The sequence below is a fragment of the Protomyctophum parallelum genome, assembly GCF_964188405.1.
Source record: "Protomyctophum parallelum genome assembly, chromosome: 2".
NCBI classification, from domain to species: Eukaryota; Metazoa; Chordata; class Actinopteri; order Myctophiformes; family Myctophidae; genus Protomyctophum; species Protomyctophum parallelum.
Window position 1 is genome coordinate 40,612,862 of NC_139699.1, and position 19,994 is coordinate 40,632,855.

Consider the following 19,994-nt stretch of genomic DNA (forward strand, 5'->3'; position numbering starts at 1 on the left):
TCCCCGAGGGGAAATTGATTAAAGGTGTTGTTGTAAGCATTGGGAGCTGATGGTAGGTGTGGCCCATTGCCCATTGTGCTGGGCGTTATTGTCTGTTGGTTGGTCATGCACTGGTATGATCGGTATGCCTGAAACTCATCCAGTGACAAAGGTTCTGTGGTTCAAAAACTAAGCGTGATTAAAATGTGTTAATTTGTTCATGTTCATCATGTTATTCTTTCTTTAATTCATTCATCAATTAATACGTTAAAAGTTCCAAGGCAATGGCAAGAGTTTACTCAGCAAAAAAGTGTAAATAATTTGGCCTCATATACGTTAAGGCATATTCCCAAGTAGAAGAATGGCTATAGTTCATAATGACCCGTATATATTTGCCTGGATTCTGTTTTATAACCTCTGTTGTAAAAAATAAAAAAATCCTCTAAACCATGAATATGATCTATATTTTACATCTTCTATGTCTAAAGGAAGAAGGCAGAATATGCCTGCCATAAAGTTGGTTTATTTTTACCCTGCGTCCAAAAATAAAGTGTTGGCACTTTGGCTATCACCTTCACCTTCTAATCTTGAAGAATAGGCCTACTATTTTGATGCTTCTGCTGTGAGCCGGCATCACTACAATGTCTTTGGTGTGCGTAGCATTCCCGTGCACGGTGAGGTCATGTCAACAGTCCTGAGATATACATTGTGTACAGTACGTTCATGTAAACGCAGACAGTCCTAAACCGCAGGGCTTCTCAAAGTTACGCAAGACCAGGGTTGCCACAGAATCATTTTTGGAATGTATCAATATCACTTCAGTTTAACCATTTAGAGTAGACCCTCTATACTTTGTAAAACGGACAATTAGTGAGCTTTTTTCCCATCTACTGTATACCACATCTCTTTAAAAGCGGCTATTTCTGGCAAATGTGCTCCAGTCCCACCCAGGCGTTCAAGTAGTTAAACGTCAAGTCTGATTACATGTGACAATGTCCCATTCAGTGCATTGACAGCATCCAAAATGTTTGTTTTGTTTTTGTTTTTTGAGAATCCTCATAGGGGAATCTTAGCATTGCGTCATAAGAGCTGTGCTCCAAAAATAAACAAATTAGCACGGCAATTTGTGACTCTGTGTCGCTTATGATATTGAGTAAAACGTATTTGTTTTCTTATACTCTTTGGATAAATTAGTTCTTGTTCACCCTCGGCTGATGGTTCATGTAAAATCGCTGGGCTGATTTGTTTTATTTTTGGAACACATTTCTTATATGACAAGTTCTAAGAATTCTCTATGGGATTTTTAATGGAAAGAAATTACTCTGTAACCCCTCTCGTGGTGTACCAAACAAATGGACCAATACCAATTCTCAGCCTTCATCTGTGGCTCGAATAATATAATAAAACTCACCAGTGTAATTTCTGTGTGAGGTGATGGGGGCGCTATACATATTTTATGACGTAATTATCAGACAAAACAAACATGGACAAAACAAACATTAAACTCTGTTCATGTCAATGGCATTTTTAACGTTTGTTAAAGGAAAAACAAACATTAAACCTGTATATAGGAGGGGCTAGCGCCCCTCAAAAATAAATACCCGTGTGAAGTGAGCGGCGCTGATCATACATCATCTCATTTCGGGAAATCACAATTTGTGTCCTCACCTTCGTCTTCAATGTTTGTGTTAACACCCTCAAATCTGGACATAGGAGGGGCTCAAAAATAGAATAAAAGTGGCTTTAGAGATAGTTTGGAGGGTGAGATACATGGGTTGTTATGTTACCATGGTAACCGTCACCAGGGCTACGGTGGTTGGTGAGGAGGGGGGGAGGGGAGGGTGTGTCCCGTGCACAACGTGGTCGGAACTCCCCGGTTCATCACGCAGACAGACTCCACCTCCTCCTGATTGGCCCCGCCTCCTGGCCGCTGAGACTCTACACACACACACACACACGCACGCACGCACGCACGCACGCACACGCACACGCACACAAAGTAAAGATTAGAATATGATTCTCAAACCATTCTGGATCAAGGCTGCATATAGTCTACGGCAGTGAAGTGCCAAGTCCCATTGTGTCGAATACAATGCTCGCCCCAAAACATGAGTTACCATTTTGCTCAACGCTCGCCATGGTGCCTCTCTCGCCTGAGCTCACTCTGCTGTGCCTCCTCTTAATTTTCAACCAATCAGAAGAAGGTACGGGCGGTCCTTGGCACTGCCGTATCCGGTAATAACGCATCAGGGCCCACATGACCAGGGCTAAAGTTGCTATTAAATGCCTTGATCATGACCATAGGCCTAACATTGCCTATCCTATCAAATAGTTAAACCCCTCTGGCGTCTCACATTTTGTTGCAAATTTTGGTCATGGGCCTCATGGCTGGTATATGGCCGGCGGGTACAGTACAGGCATACTATTGGTCAGACTGGCATTAGACCGACAACTACCTCAAACCCTAACCTAACCCATACCCGCAAGCACGGGAGCAACGCATGTTCGACTGTTGTTTCCAATGTCGGTCCATTAGGGGATGTGTCTCATGTTATTTTAACAGGCTTAAAAACATCTTGCAGGAAAAGAGACAATGAGAGAGCTTTACAACAGAAAGCCAACTATTAGGGGACTAACTATTGGGGCATTTGAACACAATGTGGGACAGAGTCTCAATTTGTGGGACGCCTGAAATGTCTTGGAAATGAAGGACTGTCCCACGCAAAGGTGGACATCTGGTCACCTAGTGTGTGTGTTGTATGTGTGTGTGTGTGTGTGTGTGTGTGTGTGTGTGTGTGTGTGTGTGTGTGTGTGTCTGTGTGTGGGTGTGAGCGTGTGTGCGTGCGTGCGTGCGTGCGTGCGTGCGTGCGTGCGTGCGCTCGTTCGTTTGTGCGTGCGTGCGTCAGTGTAACATTACATTGTATGTGGCACCATGCAAGGACTTGAGTTCTTTGGGAGTTAGTGATCTTCATCATCATCATGCACCATGCTGTTCATCCTCTCTCCGGCCTCTGGACAACCTGCTCACAACACGACCTTTCACCTCGAGGCCAAAGGTCAACACCACCGTAAAGGTTATGCAGATAACGTTTGAATGAATTGATAATATAAAGAAAAAAAAACACACAAAAACTAAACATCCAGAGCTTTTAAAAGGGCATCAAACAAAAGTATTGCTACCCCCAAAAAAACTAAACGTTATTATGATTTTTTTGAATAATAATTTGCATGTGTTTTTAGTCTGACTTTTAATATCTAAATATACAGTATTAATGTAAGGCAGCCATCACGTCACTTGGAGACATGTGTGCTCCTTACAGAGAGGATGGGGCAATAGGAGACTGCATGTGTGCTCCTTACAGAGAGGATGGGGCAATAGGAGACTACATGTGTGCTCCTTACAGAGAGGATGGGGCAATAGGAGACTACATGTGTGCTCCTTACAGAGAGGATGGGGCAATAGGAGACTACATGTTGTGCATTTTTAAAAGCTCAAGCTCAGAGAAGGAAAAAGGTTGATGTTCGAGTCGTTGCATTAATTAAATAATTAATGACACAGGAGAAAACAAATCCGTCAATGGAAATAAATGCTTTCGTACAAAAAAAAGATTTATTTCATGTATCTTTTCAACTCCTTTTTTTTTTTTTGCTTTGTTTTCTGAATGTTGCATAACACTGCATGCATTTGAATCCCAGAAGCACTCTGTCCTCTCCTCTCTTTAATGTTTGATTTGACTCTGAGAGGGTACACATGGACGCAAATGGACCCACAGGTAGGTTTAATTGCATCCATTTGTACCCTCTCAGTATTAAACATTGACACTGACGATTTTTCATGTCGACAGCCCGAACTCTCATTCAATTTCCCTTTTTTTCCTCCTTTGTTTTGGGTAAATACTTTTTATTTTTATTTTTAAGTTTTCTTAAAAAAATGAATAAATAACATTTAAAATCCTTATATGAAAGTAACAACAGTTAACCATGGTTTTGCTCCATTCTAACAGAATCATGTTAATGTTTTTTAACAATTATTTTTACGTGCATAACTGAAGCATGGATCATAAAAAATAGAAGACTTTCATTTTCCGCTAGTCTTAAAGCATGCCAACACAAACAAGGTCCTGTTTACAGCGGTTAAAACAACACACCGCCACCCCATCTGTCTCTGGTCACGGTATACGGTTAACGCTAGCGTACCGTTCCGGTAAACATTGTCTCTACAACATACGTTTTCACTGCTGGTCAGTGGAGCCCCCTGCAGGGCTGGTTCCTGACAAAACCGAAGAAGAAATAAAGATATGTGAGATGAAATATGTGAGATAAAAAAAAAGTTGGCAAACGGAAAAAGCATGTTGACAACTTCATCATATATCTGGCTACATCGATATGCAAAAATAAAGAAAAAAGAAAGAAAAACAACTTCATATTCATAACCTCTTTTTTCCGTTTGTGTAAACCACCATGCAACACATGCTAAACAAAAGTAGCTACCCCCCCCCCCCCCCCCCCCCCCCCCACACACACACACACACGCCATTCATTCATCCTGGGACATAACCACTGGTTGTATTCGGCCACATTCCTTCACGACTGCACCTGGTCTGTCCATTCATCGTGCTTTGGGGGAAACCGTTTGATTGTCATCAGTGCTTTCTTATCGGAGGAGTCCTTCTTATGTGAAAAGCAGTCGAGTCAACAGCCATCAAACTCCTGCTTGGCCTGAGCTGGGTCTCTCGTGGCCAAAACATTGGCATCTCTCCATCTCCGAGAGGCCACTGAAGATCTGCCAGAGTCCAGCAGCCAAACCTTAGGGCCAGAAATAGTATAGTGGTCGGGGCCCTCTTCAGGTGACACGGAGAACTTCAGCCTGCATATATTTAACTAGGACACTGTCGTCTGTCCAGGCATCTATATGGGGATACAGACGGCGCGCACATCAGCCAATCAACACTCATTCTCAGCACTGGAGAGAGAGAGAGAGAGAGAGAGAGAGAGAGAGAGAGAGAGAGAGAGACAGAGCGAGGAAAAACGGATAGACGAGGAACCCTGAAGACGAGATAGGAAGAGGGGACGGAACATGTGAAACACAAACAAGGTCCGAAAAGTCTGAGGAATATTTTTTTATACTTTAAAACGCTATAGCGAGTGTGGAGTTTCTTCTGTTTTGACCCCTTAACCCTCAACCATGTTACAAGACTTCTGCCCAGCTCCCACGTTAACATCTCTGTGTCTCTATCTGTCTTTCCATCGAGAGGTTGGGGGAATGTAGCAGCTTTGAGAGGTTTAGCATCTCTGTCAATCTGTCTTTCAGCAGCTTTGAGATGGGAGTGGCGATAATGCACGGCTCACACAGACCACACATTAGACACGTACACATTAGACACAGTATAGAACACAACAAAGCGCTCAGCTCACAAGACCACCTGGAAAATGCAGAGTGCACAGAGACGATGGTTCACACAGTGGAGAAAGGTGAAAGGTCACAGCTAGCTAGGGAAGAGAGGAATTCTGGGACGACAGGAACAGGAAATATATACATATCAGACAAGAAGTAGCTGCTGGACAGAAGGCGGGAGGCTAATGGACAGACGGACTTCGTCTTTGACTCAGTTTTGTGTTTATTTTACTTGTTCAGTGTTAACATTACTCACTCACTCACTCAAGGTAGAACTGCGGCATGGAACTCTCTAAGGAGTGTGATACATAAGTAGGCCTACTGGGAGCTGATGGTAGGTGTTGTTGTAAGTAGGCTACTGGGAGCTGATGGTGCTTTGTATGTGCACACTGCACCTGATATTGTGAACCGATCTTGACCCTGCAACCTTTAGAAAAAAATGCAATGCCCTGAGCACGCTTGAACGGGCATGGCACCTGCATGTCCCAGAGGGCATGTTGTTCTATTTACATGTTAAGGCATGAACCATCCAAGTCTACACGTTGAGAAGCAGAGGCGCAGCGTTCGCAGGGAAAGGACAAGATTGCGTTTGTCAGTCCTCTAATATCGCCACATTGGCAAAACCAGAACATGCAGAATGCAGCGAGACAAGTGCAAGCAGCATGCTAACAAAAAGGACAAACAAACTAACTAACAAACAGCAGCAACACCGAAAAAACACACAAACTGGATGACAGAGACACAATCTCTCTCTCTCTCTCTCTCTCTCTCTCTCTCTCTCTCTCAGACATGCTTGGACATACAAGTATGCTACAGTGGTCAATCTGTTCACAAGCTGTGTGTGTGTGTGTGTGTGTGTGTGTGTGTGTGTGTGTGTGTGTGTGTGTGTGTGTGTGTGTGCGTGCACACGCTGCATGTAGGAATGTATGCGGTGTAGGTTCACCGGTGTTGAACAGGTTGGCAACAGAACAGGAATAAAGGACAGTGTACAGTATATAGGGACATAGAGACCAGCGGTAGCGGGTGCTACATTGCAACCTATGCTGTAGGCCTACGTCTTTCTGTTTTGCTGTGTGTGTGTGTGTGTGTGTGTGTGTGTGTGTGTGTGTGTGTGTGTGTGTGTGCGTGCGTGCGCATTGGAGGGGGGGGGGGGGGGGGGGGGGGGTTAACCCCCTGGAGCTACTTGCTTCCTACTAGAAGCCAGTGGGCTAGGAGCTATAGTATATAGCCTGCCCCGCGTAGGAGATCAAAGGGGGCCGTGTCCACAGGAAGTGTTTTTGTTTAGCTGACGGAGCCAGTCTGTCATATGGTGCTATTGGTAAGACTGTCATGTGTTTCTAATCTATATGCTAACGAAAAGACAGTCTCTATGGTAACTACTGGTACTTAAAAATAAAGTTAATGACACCCAGTTAATGAAAGTTAATGACCCACACTGATCTGAATAAGCATGGGGACAATTCTCATTCTACTATATGTCACCATGGAATGTCCTGATACCATCCATTAAAGGATGTGTATATGATTGGTTTCTTTCAAAAACATTTCTGACTACTAATAATGTATTCAATCATTTGATCAATCAATCCTCCTGGCTGTGGGATTACCACCTGAATAATTACAACCACATGAGAATCCATGTGTGCGCCATTTTGCCATTTTGTTCTAACTAGGCTATGCGATACTCGTTGTACCCGTTATACCCAGAGCCCGGGCAGAGGCCATTTTTGGGCGGTTCTGGACAACCGTGGGCCCGACCGACTCGACACCGGGCACTGCATCCCCTGCGGTGGTGTGGAGCGTGTGTGTCGAATTTGAAGTCGCTGCGGCGAACGGTGTGGATTACACACATGTAGACAGACAGACAGACAGACAGAGACTCCAACGTTGTGGCTATGAATAAACGCTCCATGCGAGCACTCACCATCATCATCCAAACCCTCCCCTGCTCATAAAAAAACACTTTCTGTTGGACACGGAACCCCTACAGGAATACGGTTAAAGACTTATAGGATTCAGGAGCTGAAAGATCTTGTTCACATCCAAAAAGGTCATAATGTTTGACAAAAACTAATTTCAATTGCTCTTACAGGAACGATCCCGAGCTTGTTTGTATAACAAGAAATGGACGGCAGACGAAAGCGTCACATGGATCAAAATCTTTTTTTAGTTTTTTTTCCTAATCCATTCCCGTCGGCTGCTTGGACCGTTCTTGAAGATCTTATCGGGGGAATTGACATACAACCCGCTGAACATTTTGAATGGTCTGATTGGTTCAACGGACGTCAAGTGGTGGGAGTGGCCCGGCCAACCCAGCCAAACTGCAGCAGAGGATAGCCCTGCTGGGAGGGGCCTAGTTGCTCCACCCCAGAACCTTAACGACCAATAGGAGGAGGAGGCGGGGTTTGGTGAAACCAGGGGAGATGGAGGGAGAAACAAAGACAGACAGAGAGACGACAGGGTGTCGGGGAATAACAAACAGGACAACAAAGAAAGAACAGAAAAAAAGGGAAAGTTAAGGTCGCGTGTCAGTCAACGACTGTAAACAAACCAAATGGAATAAAAATTGGGGTGGTGGGGGGGGGGGGGGGGGGGGGGGTAAGTTAGAGTAGTAAGAAGGAGAGATCAGGGTAAAAAAGGATAGACACAGGGCGAGTGTGTGCAACTGTGCATTTGCGTGCGTGCGGGTTTGTATGTGTGGGTGTATGTGTGTGTGTATGTGTGTGTGTGTGTGTATGTGTGTGTGTGTGTCTCCGTGCGTCCGTGTGTAGTGTGTGTGTAGGTGTGACATGCGCCTACCCTTCTTCAGCATGGAAGCAGTGTGTACGGGCCGCCCCGCCCCCAGGGACAACAGGAAACAGGAAGGAGGATGATCTGTGGGGGCGGGGCCAGCAGCGCGCTCAGGGGTAGGGCTGAAGATCAGGCCGTCCTCCGGAGACAGCGCCTGGTCGATGTGAGGGCAGTCCTCATTGGCCAGCGCCGCCTTGGCCGCCTCCCCGTTCAACCTGGTGTCTAAATGGAGAGGTCAGAGGTCAGCAGTGGTGGAAGACATTTTGTACATAAGTAATAGTACCAAAGACCATGATGTAGTTATATCTACTGTTACAAAGACCATGATGTAGTTATATCTACTGTTACAAAGACCATGATGTAGTTATAGCTACTGTTACAAAGACCATGATGTAGTTATAGCTACTGTTACAAAGACCATGATGTAGTTATAGCTACTGTTACAAAGACCATGATGTAGTTATATCTACTGTTACAAAGACAATGATGTAGTTATAGCTACTGTTACAAAGACCATGATGTAGTTATAGCTACTGTTACAAAGACCATGATGTAGTTATAGCTACTGTTACAAAGACCATGATGTAGATATAGCTACTGTTACAAAGACCATGATGTAGTTATAGCTATACAAAGACCATGATGTAGTTATACTGTTACAAAAACCATGATGTAGTTATAGCTACTGTTACAACGACCATGATGTAGTTATATCTACTGTTACAAAGACCATGATGTAGTTATAGCTATACAAAGACCATGATGTAGATATAGCTACTGTTACAAAGACCATGATGTAGATATAGCTACTGTTACAAAGACCATGATGTAGTTATAGCTATTGTTACAAAGACCATGATGTAGTTATAGCTACTGTTACAAAGACCATGATGTAGTTATAGCTATACAAAGACCATGATGTAGATATAGCTACTGTTACAAAGACTATGATGTAGATATAGCTACTGTTACAAAGACCATGATGTATAGATATAGCTACTGTTACAAAGACCATGATGTAGTTATAGCTACTGTTACAAAGACCATGATGTAGATATAGCTACTGTTACAAAGACCATGATGTAGATATAGCTACTGTTACAAAGACCATGATGTAGATATAGCTACTGTTACAAAGACCATGATGTAGTTATAGCTACTGTTACAAAGACCATGATGTAGATATAGCTACTGTTACAAAGACCATGATGTAGTTATAGCTACTGTTACAAAGACCATGATGTAGTTATAGCTACTGTTACAAAGACCATGATGTAGTTATAGCTACTGTTACAAAGACCATGATGTAGATATAGCTACTGTTACAAAGACCATTATGTAGTTATAGCTACTGTTACAAAGATCATGATGTAGTTATAGCTACTGTTACAAAGACCATGATGTAGATATAGCTACTGTTACAAAGACCATAATGTAGTTATAGCTACTGTTACAAAGACCATGATGTAGTTATAGCTACTGTTACAAAGACCATGATGTAGTTATAGTTACTGTTACAAAGACCATGATGTAGATATAGCTACTGTTACAAAGACCATGATGTAGATATAGCTACTGTTACAAAGACCATGATGTAGATATAGCTACTGTTACAAAGACCATAATGTAGTTATAGCTACTGTTACAAAGACCATAATGTGGATATAGCTACTGTTACAAAGACCATAATGTGGATATAGCTACTGTTACAAAGACCATGATGTAGATATAGCTACTGTTACAAAGACCATAATGTAGTTATAGCTACTGTTACAAAGACCATAATGTGGATATAGCTACTGTTACAAAGACCATAATGTGGATATAGCTACTGTTACAAAGACCATAATGTGGATATAGCTACTGTTACAAAGACCATAATGTAGTTATAGCTACTGTTACAAAGACCATAATGTGGATATAGCGAGTCAGACTCGAATTGCATGTATGGAAATGCAACTTCTTTGACGTGGCCAAAAAAAGGCAGAAAAATGGATTGAGCAAACCATAACAATTTACTCATTGGGAGGTCTAAAGGTCTGGGATTCTCACGGCCCTCTACCATATTGCCGAATTTCGTGAAGAACTGACAAAACTGCTAAAATGGCGGAACTCTTACGGAAACAATAAAGGGGTCTATATATTATATATATATAATATATAATATATATTCAAGGATTTGCGCCACATTTTCACAATTTACATATATAAATGTTATGTTACATTATAGATCTGCTATTTTTGAAAAATGATGATGAGCTTGTAGATCTGCTATTTTTCAACACAATGCTTAAAACACCAAATGGGGTTCCTGTCAGTGTTGTTTTCGTCAGGACTGACGATAACGTAAATGACGACATCAACGCCCCTTTTTCCAGGACTAAGACGGACTAAAACGAACGACACTAAAATAATTCGGGACAAGACTGACGCTGACGAGCTAAATACCGTAGCTCTGTTTGATGACGATGACGAGACGTGTGTGTGTTATCGTTGACAAGACGAGGCTAGACGAAAATGTTAGTGGATTGACGAACAAAGTTTGTAGGGGTCCTAAAGTTGTGAATCGATATAATTCAACTAAACTGCGGGAAAATCACAGATGTACAAGCTCAAAGCGCTGTGCATTGCGACGGGTAGATAACTTGTAGATCTGCTACTTCCAGCGCAGGAAGGGCGCATGCTTATGACGCTCTTTAACTATGCATCTGTTGCATCAGCAGGCAGCGAGTCCAGCGACAGACTCACAACACACGAGCAGCAGATGGGATGCACAGGGATGACAAAACTTTATTGCACACATCTGTGCTTTCATCCAAGCTTCCATAGCCTTTTAAATCTTATTTCCCATCCACGGGCACAAGCAGTGATATCAGGCAGCAGCTTCCACCCGATCTGTGGTGGTGTTGTGTTGTCTGACGAGGGAAGCTACTGCTAGCATGGGAGCTAACGTTAGTTTCTTCCATATAGTTAGAAGGAGTCCGCCTTAATAACACTATGTACTTTCCATCCGTTCCCCAACCCCTCACACTCGCTGCTGCGTTTACACGGGCAGACAAAGACGAATGGGAATATCATTTGGAGCTTTAACAATGAATGATAGACTATCGTTGCGTCTGCCTGTGTTTAATGCTCAGGGTTTCACTGTCCACAGCAGGCAGACCTGTCAAAATGCACACAAAATGCAAATTCAGAGACATGCCATCACCTATAAATTCAAACCCACCTCTGGAATATTGCTATCTCATTCCACTTTAATTTATTTTATTCCATAGTCTTAGTTTTTCTCTAATAAAGTTGTTTTTATTTGTTTTCTCAAAAAGTTGAAAAGTGTCTTTAAGTACTCAGAGAAGCATTATATAAATAATATTATTATCACTATTATTATTACTACTTGTTTTATTGCCTATGCTTATGTAGAAAAAAAAGCTCACTGTTCAGGTCAAATAGGCCTATTGATATGCGATTAAAATGTGATTAATTGAGATTAATTAATCACAAAGCCTCCAATTAATTAGATGTTTTTTAATGGACGCATAAGTGTTTATTATTTAAGTTGGGTGTTTGCCATAATCATGTCTTTTGCCATAATCAGGTAGCTTTACAACAAAGATGTATTCGGCTATTCGGTATTCGGTTTTCGGCCAACTGTTTCCTATATTCGGTATTCGGTTTCGGCCAAGAATTTCCCTTTCGGTGCATCCCTAGATATTACCGGTATATGAAATAGCCTATCATACATTTTATTTTTATGTTATTATTTGCATCTGAACTCTCAGTTGAAGTTATATACCGGTATATTTGTGACCATTTGACTGAGGGACTGCCATTGTATTTTAATTTTTTTCATGTCATATGAAAGCAGGGAATCATATAGCTTCATATGACAATGACAACCTGTCAACCTTGATTACAATGCCAATGTATTAATACCTTTAGCTATAGACATTTTATTTAAAGACATTTTTAAAATTTTGACTAAAAATAAAAACCTTTTACTAAAATGACTAAAACTGACTAAAACCCTTAGGAGTTTCCGTCGACTAAAACTATCAAGGATATAAATGAATAAGACTGACTAAGACTAATTAAGCATTTTTCCAAATGACTAAGACTGACTAAGACTAATTAAGCATTTTTCCAAAAGACTAAGACTGACTAAATCTAAAAAATGCCTGCCAAAAACAACACTGGTTCCTGTCCTGAATGGGTTAAAGGGATATTTCACCTTCAAAACACTCAGCACCATGGACAGCGCCTACACCAGTGTTTCCCTAACAGTGGGTCTAATTTTGGGTCGGGGTCCTTTTTCATGGGTCATGACATTTTTTATGTTGTGTTCCTTTTTGTATACAGTGACCCATGTTATAATAATAGTCTCTATGTTGAGGATACATCAAGGTGTGTGTGTGTGTGTGTGTGTGTGTGTGTGTGTGTGTGTGTGTGTGTGTGTGTGTGTGTGTGTGTGTGTGTGTGTGTGTGTGTGTGTGTGTGTGTGTTTGTGTGTGTGTGTGTGTGTGTGTGTGTGTGTGTGTGTGTGTGTGTGTGTGTGTGCGCGTGCGTGCGTGCGTGTGTGCGTGCATTCATGGATGTGCACATGTGACAGACATTGATTTTATGCTGGCTCATTGAAAACCATATGCACATGGCAACTCCCTTACATGGTGCGATGAGAGAGAGATAGAGTGTCTAGAGCTTCAGTGGTTATAATGCGTGCGTGCGTGCGTGTATGCGTGCGTGCATGCATGTATGCATTGGTGTGTGAGTGTGTGTGTGTGTGTGTTTGTGCGTGCGTGTGTGCGTGCGTGCGTGCGTGCGAGCGAGTGAGTGTGTGCGTGCGTGTTTGTGTGTGCGCGTGTCCATTTGCGTGTGTGTGCGCGTGTGCATGTGTGTGCGTGTTGCCAGCGTGAGTGTATGTGTGCATGCATTGGTTTGTGTGAGTGTGTCCGTAGTGCGTACAAGTGTATGCTTCACTTCCTCCGTGTATGGCAGTAGCAGTATAGCGCTGACATGAAGTAGTACTTTAGCATGTAGCTACTAGCAGCAGTTAAGCAACTGCTGCCATGCTCTGCTGCCTGTCTGGATGTACCAGGACCACATACTGTGTACTCAACTGACTGTTTATATAAGCCAGCTCGCTTCTTCCTTTCCTTGCATTGTATTTTTGTTCATTGATATGTATTGTCTATTTTTTTTTATACACATGTGCTAAATAAATAAACCAAACCAAACTGAGACCTGTCTGTGTCTACTGCAGTGCAGCAACTCCCAGTAGAAGTAGTACTGGGAGTTGCTTGGTAACTGTACTGCTACTAGTGCAGTACAGTTACATGTGTTTGTGCAAATATGCGTTGTACTGTAGGTGTGCAGTAGTAGTGGAACTAGCTGGCAATAATCATATTCTTTGAGACACAGTTTTTGCGGGGTCAAACAAAGAATCACGTGACGTTGATCCCCTTCCCCTATTCGCTCATACTAAGACGTATGTGAAGTCAGATGAAGAGCACCTTCCATGACATGAAATGCAGCTCAAAGTGCTTTACAGAGAGAGCATTAAAGCACAAAAATAAAAGCTAAAGCATATAAAACAACATGAAAATAATAGCATAAAATAAAAAGCAAGAAAAGCAAGAGTAAAGAAATAGGTCTTGAGCTGTGCTTTAAAGCTATCTAGAGCCATAGAGTATAAGACAGAGTTACGACAACTCCGTTCACTTCATGGGGCCAGTCTTCTACATAATTATGACTTCTATTGGCGAAGAGCATAGCAAACAGTGACAAGTCCTCTTTATTGATCCCTTTATTTTAGATTGTTTTTTAGTAATAGTACAACAGAAACATTACAGAGACTTTAGTTGTTACTGTACAAACAGTTGTCATGTTGCACACTTGCCAAAAATTGCTCTTATTTGTGCCGCCCTTGTTGAAAACAATGTATTTCCAACTCCAGCTTGTCCCAGTTCAGGCTGCATGACTCGAGCGCTCAGCTTTCTGCCCCCTCAATCTCTACAGACATTAAAGGAGAATAGTTCAACCCAAAAAATACTTATTTTCCAATGTCGTATCTGATGGAACCACATTTCATTAATATAGCCTAGATAATTGTTTTAAACTAAAAGTGTTACCCTGTTCTCTTGCCTCATGCATGGGTGAGAGAGCCAACAGGACAGACGCATAGTCACCATTCACAGCTGGCACTCTATGGTAAATAGCTATAGGCTGCTGCAGGGTCGATGGGGCTCCATGGCTGTGAATGCTGTTTTTTTGTACACTCTGACAATAAATCTGGACACTAGGAAACCCTCATTCATCTGCGTTTGTCCTCCGTGTTTTTGCCAAATTATTTCAGTCTAGTAGTGTGAGTCTGTTCATGGGCTATATGGAGAGAGGAAAGCAGTTCTATTCTGTTTAGTTCATATACTTCAAAGTGGAGTTAATTTACTTCAAAGTGGTGCTTCGAAACTGGTCATGATGGTGTGTTAATTCACGCCAGATGAAACAGAACCAGCGGACTTTGGAATTTTTCAGTCTAATCGATATTTCGGTCGGCAGTTTTTTGGATGGAGGACGACGATGATGATTCGCGCTGGTCATACCAGCGGCATCCAACACAATGGCAAGTGGCGAGTGGCCACAACGTAGATGGCATGCACCGAGGAGCGGCGATGCACAGCTGCTGTTCCTGCCGGCGACGGACGGAGGTCGGAGGGGCTACAGTCGGCATTACGGGCATCAACTCGGCGGTCAGCGGTCAAAGGGAAGCGCGTGGCCACCTCATCGGCTCAGCGGGGGCAGCTGGTCTACGAGCTCGCTACACGGTCTGCGTTGGTGACCCACACGGCTCTCATGAATTCACTTCTGTCAGCCATGTATTGGGATTCATGACTGAAGGGAGGGAGATATAGAATTCATTTTGAAATGGACAAGAGAACAGTGTCAACAGCGGCCATGGTGTGCAATGTGCTGATCACACATTGCACACGACACGGGCCAAAAAAGGACACACTCCGTGCGGCGCGTCGAGGAACTGCAGCCTTAATTGCTTGCTTGTGCGTGATGACTGATGGACATTTGAGGTTATGTATTGTGAAAGTGATTTTTAATTGCACTATAGGCAAATTGGACAGCCGAGAAAATATATTGGTGTGTAGTATAGGATGTTATTTCGCTTTATAGTGGTGTCTAGTATTTAATGTGATTGATTAGCTTAGTCACTGTGTAAGTTAGCTTAGTAACTCTTTAAAGTAAGAGTTTTATCTTAAGTTTCACCCGGTCACTGGTGTACGGCCAGTGGGGGGTAAGGATCAGTCGACATTTCAGATTAGGCTTTGATAGAACACTAAGAGATTCTACTATGCTGACCCGAAATGTAGTTATGTATAATTGTGTGTAATGAGAATCGCCTGAAGAAGTTATGTAACCTTGAATTCCGTCTGTCTCTGTAACCATTTTTGAATTCTACTGTAATTGTTTGTTATGTTTATCATTTTTTATTTTATCTTTGTGTGCCAAAGGGAGGAGGGTCAAAATGTGGTTCCTTCATATGCTTTTGTGACAAACGTGTGTACGTTTGTCAAGGGAGGAATGTCGTATCTGATGGAACCACATTTCATTAATATAGCCTAGATAATTGTTTTAAACTAAAATTGTTACCCTGTTCTCTTGCCTCCTGCATGGGTGAGAGAGCCAACAGGACAGACGCATGGTTACCATTCACAGCTGGCACTCTATGGTAAATAGCTATAGGCCTACTTTGATCTAGTTTGTTGATAGCAGCATCTAGACCAGAGAGGTCTCCTGTTGTTCTTCCTGTGACCACACCCAATAGGAGATAACTTTGACCATTTGGTTAGGTTGTCGAATGTCTGTCTGTTTGACATGTGTATTGGGCTTCTTCTTTATAAACAGCCAGAACTGTATATAGGTAGGTTAGTCTCCCACAAGCCGTGAGGCTGCTGGAGGGTCGATGGGGCTCCAGCCCCATGGCTGTGAATGCTGTTTTTTTGTACACTAAAAAATCACACACGTGTGAACTGAGTGGTGCAATTCCCCCCCCCCCCCCCCCCCTCTCTCTCTCTCTCTCTCTCTCTCACTCTCTCTCATTAGAGTCACTACCCCTCTCACTGTTTCTGGCGCCCCCTACTGCTATTATTAAGTCACATACTCATGCTCACACAGACAGACACACACACAAACAAACAAACAAGTACGAGGACATTGCAAGCTGGTTGTAGGAGTGGTTGCACCACTCAAAAAGAATCTGTACACTAGGAAACCCTCATTCATCTGCGTTTGTCCTCCGTGTTTTTGCCAAATTATTTCAGTCTAGTAGTGTGAGTCTGTTCATGGGCTATATGGAGAGAGGAAAGCAGTTCTCTTCTGTTTAGTTCATATACTTCAAAGTGTAGTTAATTGACTTCACCATCAATTGCACACAGGGGTGAGCTGACGCTATACGGCTATCCAGGCCACCGCCCTGGCAGTTTTTGAAGATGCACACAAGCCCGCACAGCCATTCACAATGTTTGCATCTCGCTATAGTGTCACAGCTTGAAACAATAGGAATGACCGACCTTGGATGCATATCAATGGTGATGGCCAGGTCCATTGTGTCGACCTGCTACTGTACGTATCATGTTCTGTCTGAAGTAAAGAGTTAATAACAGCGGCTGATGGATTCATGAACTACTAATTACATTACAGAGGTGACGTTTGCAAGGTAAAGGCATAAAGTTTTCAAGTCTTCTAATGACCGATGATCCGGTCATCAAATTATTGGCTTAGGAAAAAAATGGGAAAAAAAACTACTCCTTTAGTCTAGTATGCAGGTCCTTGGAACTAAATATTTTCAGATTGGGGTCTGCGACCAAATACATCTGTACGTCTGTGACATTAAAATGTTTGAGAAACACTGATATATATTCATTTGTTTGTATTTTTTCCCATTTTGTTAACAGTGTGAGACTGGTTGGTGTTGCTTGGACACTGTAGCCATGACAACATGATGTAGCACACACACACAGACGCACGCATGCACGCACGCACGCACACACACACACACACACACACACACACACACACACACACACACACACACACACACACACACACACACACACACACACACACACACACAGGGAGGAATATAATGAATAAGACAGAACATTGTGGGAAGGTGCCAGAAACATTCAGAGATGAAACTCACACACAAATATGCAGGCAATAATGTGTGTGTGCGTGGGTGCGTGCGTTTCAAACTAGTTCTGGAAAGCAACTATACCGGTAAGTACATTTAAGGTACTTGAGTATTTATTTTTTCATACTTTATACATCTACTCCACTACATTACATATCAGGGGCAAATTGCACGTGGTAAATGGACTGCATTTATGTAGCTCCTTCATAGTCTTTCTGACACTTCAAAGCACTTCATGATGTACTTCACATTCGCACACTGAGTTAACCATACGAGGCACCAACCTACTCATCAGGAGTACCGGTAGTTATAAGGGCTTCATAGTATCGTGCTCAAGGACACTTCCACTTAGCCAGGAGGAGCTGTCGTTCAAACCTGGAACATTAAGGTTCCAAGACGTCCGCTCTACCTCCTGAGCCACTGCCGCCCTTGTACTATTTTAATCCAGATTCAGTTAGTTACTTTGACGATGAAGATTGATGTAAATCTTCTAAATTGTTCAAATAGTACTAAAGAATTGCAAAAAAGAAATCTCAACATGTTCCACCAACAGGTTTTTACTTGCCCATATACAATTGAGAAGAGCACAACTATGTGCACGCACAACCTTTTGTGCAGTTCGGGTGGCCTAGTCATTGCGAACTCAATGAGCACTAACTATGTAGTCTCTCAAGACAGACTGTTGCCTCGCGTCAATTTCGAGGAACAACAGGGGAGGCGCTGTTTTCCCGAATATTTGACGATGGGATTCTCAGATTGCTAACTATGAGACCCTGCAGATCATGTCTGTGTGTGTCTGTCCCGCTGTTAACTTAACTTAAAAAACTTAACTTAAAAAAAAAACTTTAAAAACACTTAACTTAAAAAAACTTAACTTAAAAATAAAATCTTAAAAAAACACAAAAAAACTTAATTTAAAAAAAAAACTTTAAAAACACTTAACTTCAAAAAACTTAACTTAAAAATAAAATCTTAAAAACTTAAAAAACACAAAAAAACTTAACTTAAAAATAAAATCTTAAAAAAACACAAAAAAGAGAACTTTAAAAAGAAAACCTTAAAAAAGTATGTAATTCATTCTAATTCTTGTTATTGCCATTTACGAGCTGCGTTCGCTTCCCGCGTTTGCGCGTCTTACTTGTATATAGTATGCCGAAGTGCTGTACAACACTGACTTTACCTCTACGTATTCAACCCAGTTTTGTGGGTCTTCGACTACTGGCCAATCACAGCGGGGCTATAGAACTGTGGTGGGATACATAATAATGCGTCACGCTGCCATCTAAACAATATACACGGACAGCGGACACACAACATTCACGGAGAAACAACAACAATACGGAACAACAACAACACAACCTGCCCAGCACGGAAAAAACACGGTCAGTGGCCAAAGACAAATTGCTGTCTGCCTTCGTTCAAAATGCACGGTTTGTGAATCCCTAGAATCCCTATTGAAATGCTGAGGGGAACATTAGCCGCAAATAGCTGATCTACGTGCTGTGAACAAATTACATGGTACAACGTTTTGGGCCACAGTTGGGCCTTCATCATGAATGTCTGTGTTTTCATGCAGGTATATACCTGGCATCACGTCTCCCGGCGTGGGCGTGGCCAAAGGACAACAGGCGTCACTGTGTGAGGTCAGGTGGGCGCAGGTGTCGCTGCCGCTGCAGGCGGGCGAGTTGAGTCCAGAGCGCAGCCAGTAGTCGTGGTGAGCTCCGCCCAGCAGCGGCGTGCGCGGCGGGATGTGCTTGTTCTTCTTCTTGGGCAGCTTCTGCTTGGCCATGGCCAGCGAGTAGTACATGCCAAAGTTGTTGACGATGACGGGCACCGGCATGGCGATGGTCAGCACGCCCGCCAGCGCGCACAGCGCCCCCACCAGCATGCCCGACCAGGTCTGGGGGTACATGTCGCCGTAGCCCAGCGTGGTCATGGTCACCACCGCCCACCAGAAGCCGATAGGGATGTTCTTGAAGTGTGTGTGCTCGCTGGCGCGAGGGTCATTGGGGCTGCAGGGGGCGAGAGGGAATTTCTAATTATTTCTAATTATTTGTTCGGCCCCAAAATATTGTGTGTGTTGTCATGATTTGTCACGGTCCGAGTTGGCTTGGTTCGAGGCTTTAGAGGTCTTTGAATATATACTTTTTGAAATGTCTATGGGAAACATGCATGGGGAATTATTTCCTGGGCCAGTCGTCGTCATGAAAGGGGGCGGGACTATGACTGTAAGAGACAGGCCTGCTGTATTAATTATATAATGACTATAAGAGACTGGCCTACCTGGCGTTGATGCGCTCGGCATAGTAGATCATAGTGGCAAAGATGAGCACGCCCAGAGCGAGGAAGATGATGAGGAGGAGGAACTCGTTGGTGCTGGCCCTCAGCGTGTGGCCCAGCACCCTGAGGCCCACAAAGTGCCGAGTCAGCTGCATGAGAGGACCAACACATCATTTAGTCCACTAAAACCTAAATCCTATGATATTTAATCGATTAAAACCAGACTAAAACTAAAACATTTCAGATGACATAATAACTGACTAAAACGTAACAGAATTGTATTCAAACGACTATGAATACAAAAAAATAAAAAATAAAATCAACACTGTCGTCTTACCTTGAAGATCCTCAGGA

The 19,994-nt window shown here is 42.8% G+C and overlaps 1 protein-coding gene across 1 annotated transcript in view; it reads right to left on the reverse strand.

The window, feature by feature from the left end:
- Positions 1-1,786: 1,786 nt before the first annotated feature.
- The window catches only part of LOC310854620 (voltage-gated potassium channel KCNC1-like), a gene marked incomplete at both ends in the record, with an annotated part of 35,848 nt that continues 17,640 nt past the window's right edge, over positions 1,787-19,994 (reverse strand). The window contains 5 exons of the mRNA XM_083759295.1: positions 1,787-1,917; positions 8,174-8,386; positions 18,945-19,372; positions 19,644-19,789; positions 19,978-19,994. The exon at positions 19,978-19,994 is cut by the window's right edge and continues 76 nt beyond it. Coding sequence (XP_083615421.1) covers positions 1,787-1,917; positions 8,174-8,386; positions 18,945-19,372; positions 19,644-19,789; positions 19,978-19,994 — 935 coding nt within the window. The remainder of the gene's footprint in view (positions 1,918-8,173; positions 8,387-18,944; positions 19,373-19,643; positions 19,790-19,977) is intronic.